This window comes from Microtus ochrogaster, linkage group LG8 (genome assembly GCF_000317375.1).
Source record: "Microtus ochrogaster isolate Prairie Vole_2 linkage group LG8, MicOch1.0, whole genome shotgun sequence".
Lineage (NCBI taxonomy): Eukaryota > Metazoa > Chordata > Mammalia > Rodentia > Cricetidae > Microtus > Microtus ochrogaster.
The window spans coordinates 13,491,873-13,496,479 of record NC_022033.1 but is presented as its reverse complement, the minus strand read 5'-3'; the positions used below and the strand labels follow the sequence as shown (position 1 = coordinate 13,496,479).

At 53.9% G+C, this 4,607-nt stretch overlaps 1 protein-coding gene across 3 annotated transcripts in view; it reads left to right on the top strand.

Moving 5' to 3' along the window:
- Slc12a5 (solute carrier family 12 member 5) overlaps window positions 1-4,607 on the top strand; it is a 40,057-nt gene that overhangs the window by 25,655 nt on the left and 9,795 nt on the right. For all 3 annotated transcript variants that reach the window (XM_026787044.1, XM_005362890.3, XM_005362891.3), the window contains exons 12-16: window positions 677-851; window positions 1,416-1,534; window positions 1,842-1,940; window positions 3,008-3,127; window positions 3,449-3,553. In XM_026787044.1, the coding sequence (XP_026642845.1) occupies window positions 677-851; window positions 1,416-1,534; window positions 1,842-1,940; window positions 3,008-3,127; window positions 3,449-3,553 (618 nt within the window). The remainder of the gene's footprint in view (window positions 1-676; window positions 852-1,415; window positions 1,535-1,841; window positions 1,941-3,007; window positions 3,128-3,448; window positions 3,554-4,607) is intronic.

Here is a 4,607-nt window from a genome sequence, read left to right as displayed (position 1 = left end):
CTGTGGTTTTGGAGCCTGTCCTGGAACTAGCTCTTGTAGACCAGGCTGGTCTCGAACTCACAGAGATCCGCCTGCCTTTGCCTCCCAAGTGCTGGGATTAAAGGCGTGCGCCACCACCGCCCGGCTCCTGATTCTTTTCTATTGTTTTAAACATTATAAGTTATTGTATGTATGTATCTGTGTGTGTTTGCACATGTGCGTATCTGTGCCATTAGTGTCCATATGGACGTCAGAAGAGAACTGTGAGAGTCAGTTCTGTCCATTTACCCTGTGGGTCATGGGATGTGACAAGCGCCCTTCCCTACTAAGCCATCTTGCAGACCCTTTCCCGTTTATTCTTATACCACCAGCGCACACTGAAGCCGGAGCCCCCATTTTCACATGGAGATGCTGCAGCTCCATTGAGCCAATTAATTTTTTTAGGATCACGTTAACAATGGACTGTTTATTAAGATCATATTTATACCCTGTCCTGGGGAGTTTTCCTATTGCGTCTCCTATCCCCTCACCATTTGTGTGAGGTAGGCTCATGAAGATCCGCAGCTCACAGCAGAGGGCCAGTGATGTGCTCAAGGTCACACAGAAGCCAGGCCCTGCAGTCAGCATCTTTCTGGGCACATCATCGGTGGTAGCATTGCTTACCCAATGTCCTTGTCCCCTCACTGTCTCTCTCCAGGTTCGGGGAAGCTGTGAATGGCAACCTGGTGGTGGGCACTCTGGCCTGGCCATCTCCTTGGGTCATTGTCATCGGCTCTTTCTTCTCCACCTGTGGGGCTGGACTGCAGAGCCTCACAGGGGCCCCACGCCTGCTTCAGGCCATCTCTCGGGATGGCATAGTGCCCTTCCTGCAGGTCAGTGTGGCAGAGCCACCCCACACAGCAGATCAGTTATCTGGGTCCCTGCCCAGAAGACACTGCACCAGGGTCACCGCCAGCCTTGAGCTCCCTCCTAGGTACTGTGCCTCACAGCTGCACTAAAAAACAAGGGACCTTATTTGGGATTTGGCCTGTGATCTGTGCCATCTCTGAACACTATCTGCTTGTAGAGGAAGAATAGAGGGCGCTTCTCCAGCCTCGGAGCAGTTGGGGACTCAGAGAGCCAGCAACAGGGCTAGGAAAAGCTGTCTTTTTCTGTGATTCTTAAAGGAAAAAAAAATCTACTGAGCATACAGACACATGTTGCCTGTCCCTCAGGAGCCTCTGTCCCTCTGGGGGTCATTTCAGTGTCATTCCATGACTATGGCAGTGAGGGGGGGGGTGAGACAGAGAGAGCCTGCGCTCCCTTGGGTTCCCTAGAGGATGCAGAACACAGGCACCTCCCCATACCCCCTCACTGGTTAGCCGGGTCCTGCCTCTGTTCCCCTGGTTCCCAAGACTGAAGGCTTCAGTCTCCCATGATGGTTGCTCTGTTCCCAGGTCTTTGGCCATGGCAAGGCCAATGGAGAGCCAACCTGGGCACTGCTGCTGACTGCCTGCATCTGTGAGATTGGCATCCTCATCGCCTCTCTGGACGAGGTCGCCCCCATCCTTTCCATGTGCGTGCTAGGCCTGGGGCCCATCCTTTGGCCCCGTGAGCCTCTCTTCCTGGGTCCCTCCACCACCACCTTAGCAGCCCCAGGAAGTTCCCCAGCGGCCGCAGAAGCCCATCCTCTGTCGTATAGATTCAGCCTCACACAGCAGGCTGTGCTGTGAGGTTTGGTTTGTCGGCATGACCCTCTCCTCTCCTCTCCTCTCCTCTCCTCCTTGCCTCTTTCCTCCAAGTCCTGTTTTCTTCTTCAAGCCCCGGTTTCTCTGTCTTCACAGCGTCCTGCATCCGCCTCACCCGCGTCTTTTGCATTGCAGGTTCTTCCTCATGTGCTACATGTTTGTGAACTTGGCTTGTGCGGTGCAGACGCTGCTGAGGACACCCAACTGGAGGCCACGCTTTCGCTATTACCACTGGTGAGTGCGCATTTCCCCACCCTTCCCACAGCCATTTCTCACCTCTCCTGAGCCCCAGTCAGATCTGAAGTCTGAGCAGTGTCTCCTCCTCTACAGACAGCTCAAGGAAGATCGAAGGGAGGGTCTTATGGTTACAAACAGTAATGTGACATGGCCAGAAACGGCCCAGTGACCACTCCTGTGGCCACAGTGCTCAACCTCTTACAAGGTAGCATGGAGGTCAGAGTCAGCTGGACTCAAATTCACAGCCTGACTCTCCACTTCCTGCCAGCGAGAGCTTGGACTGATGATAGAGCCTCTTTGAACCTCAATTTCCTCATCTGGGAAATGGGCACAATAGCCATGCTCCCTCCTAGGTTTCTGGTGAGCTTGTTGGCAGGTGATGCAGAGAGGATTCTCTTCTGGGGGGGGGGCTCTTCTTCTGTGACAGGAAGAACTATGCTCACTCCACAGTGGGAAAGTTGAATTCACAGCAGGTGACTGACCCATGGTCACCCATAAGACTATGAGATAATAGTCTTTCTTTTTTTAAGACAGGGTTTCTCTGTGTAGCCCTGGCTGTCCCAGAACTCTCTCTCTCTGTAGACCAGGCTGGCCTCAAACTCACGGAGATCCGCCTGCCTCTGCATCCAGAGTGCTGGGATTAAAGGTGTGCACCACCACTGTCTGGCAGGATAATGGACTTTCATGGAAGCCACATGATTTCGGTCTTAAGGTTCCTCCTCTTGCTACTGGCCTCTTTCTGGAAGGTCCTGCTTCCAGTGTGTCCACGGACCTCTGCCTCAGAAACCATATGAACCCACATTCCTGGAGGGATCTGTCAGGGTCTAAGGGTCAGAGCCTAGTGACTCTGGAGTCGGGTGGGACATGGATCAGTGTCTTGTGTATGGCTACTTGTTTATTTAGAAAGTCTGCACGGTGCTCAGGGTGATGCCAGTGTGGCATTTAGATCTAGATGCCCATGTCTTGCCTAGGCCTTGCCTGCCACTCTGCTTTTGCTGCCCAAGCCCAGGTGTCACCATCAGCCCTGCAAAGGGCTCAGGGACTGGGTTCTCTTCATTTTCCAGGACTCTCTCCTTCCTGGGCATGAGCCTCTGCCTGGCCCTCATGTTCATTTGCTCCTGGTACTATGCGCTGGTAGCCATGCTCATCGCCGGCCTCATCTATAAATACATCGAGTACCGGGGGTAAGTGCCGGGAGGAGGCCAGGGAAGCTGAGGGTGGGCAGGGCGAGGGCTGAGTGACGGTCCAAGGCTGGAGTGCAAGGAGCGGACCCTATGGAGTAGGTTTAGAGAGGAGGCTGACGACGCCTTGAGGGACAGGCAAGAGAGCATCTAGATTTAGGAGTGATTTCAAAGGGACCAGCTACACAGCTACAGCTTGACTAAGTCAGAAGGAGAGCGACACGGGAGAGATGGCTGTGCCCTGGAACAACCAGATGTGTGGGATGTCTTCATCTACCACTCCTGGTTTCCTGGACTCATGTGACCCCCCCTCCTGGTCCCCAGGGCAGAGAAGGAGTGGGGCGATGGGATCCGAGGCCTGTCTCTCAGCGCTGCTCGCTATGCTCTCCTGCGCCTGGAGGAAGGACCTCCGCACACCAAGAACTGGAGGTGAGTGGTGAGGGTGGCTGGGGAGGATGGGGGGGATGGCAGGGGAGCAGGGGTCTGATCTATCCCTCTGCTTCTGGTTGAGCGGTACCTCTCTCTAACCCCGTCTCGCCTGAGCCCCCTACAGCTCTATGATGAATTGAGTCCTGGATATTTGTTTATTTGATCATTCCATTACTTGTGAAAAAAAAATCCCCAAACTTATGTTGTACGGCCAACTCCCTTCCTAGCCCTGGGGGTACCTGCCAGTTCACAGATCTGTGGAAATCACACAGAGAAGCAGAAAGACAATACTTCTGAAGCCTGCTCTCTTACTTTGAGAGGGACAGGGTCTTGAGGAGTCTTCAAATTATTGACAACATTTCTACTGAACATGAGGGGCCCCGGGGCTTCTAGACTCTTCCCCTTCTGCCCTTAGGTCAGGTACTTCCTAAGTGGCTACTGTACACACCCAGCTTGACATCTGTCCCCCTGGTTCCACCAAGGGTCAGGTTGGAAGTCAGGATTGTGGGCATATTACTAACCTGGGGCTCCCAGATACTGGGCTTGGCACTGTCTGTAGATTCTCACGCAGTCAGCATAGGGTCCAGCCCAGAATTGGTACTTGGTGGATACTATGAAAGTGATGGAGAGTGGGAGGAATGCCGGGCTGAGTGTGTGAAGAAGTGACGGGGAAATGGCAGGGAGGATGGCTGGATAAGCATCTACACATATGGAAGTCTGTCTGGGTGAATAGATGGATGTGTGAATGGGTAGGGGTGGGTGGGTATGTGGGTGACTGAGTGAATAAGGCCTGGTAGGTAAATTCATCTGGATTCTGCTGGATGACTGAAGGGTGAAACGGATGGGTGGGTGGCTGGATGGATGGATGAATGAGAGGGATGGAGCGATGGGTGGGTGGCTGGATGGATAGAGAGGGGTGGGCCTCTGCTGGAGGGTTTGCTGCTCAAGGAAATGGTTGCTGCGGCCCAGCAGGTTGCGGTGGATGGAGCCCAGGTGTGGGGGCCCAGGAGACAAACGGGTAAACAGATGTGACTCATGTGGTGGACGGGTGGGT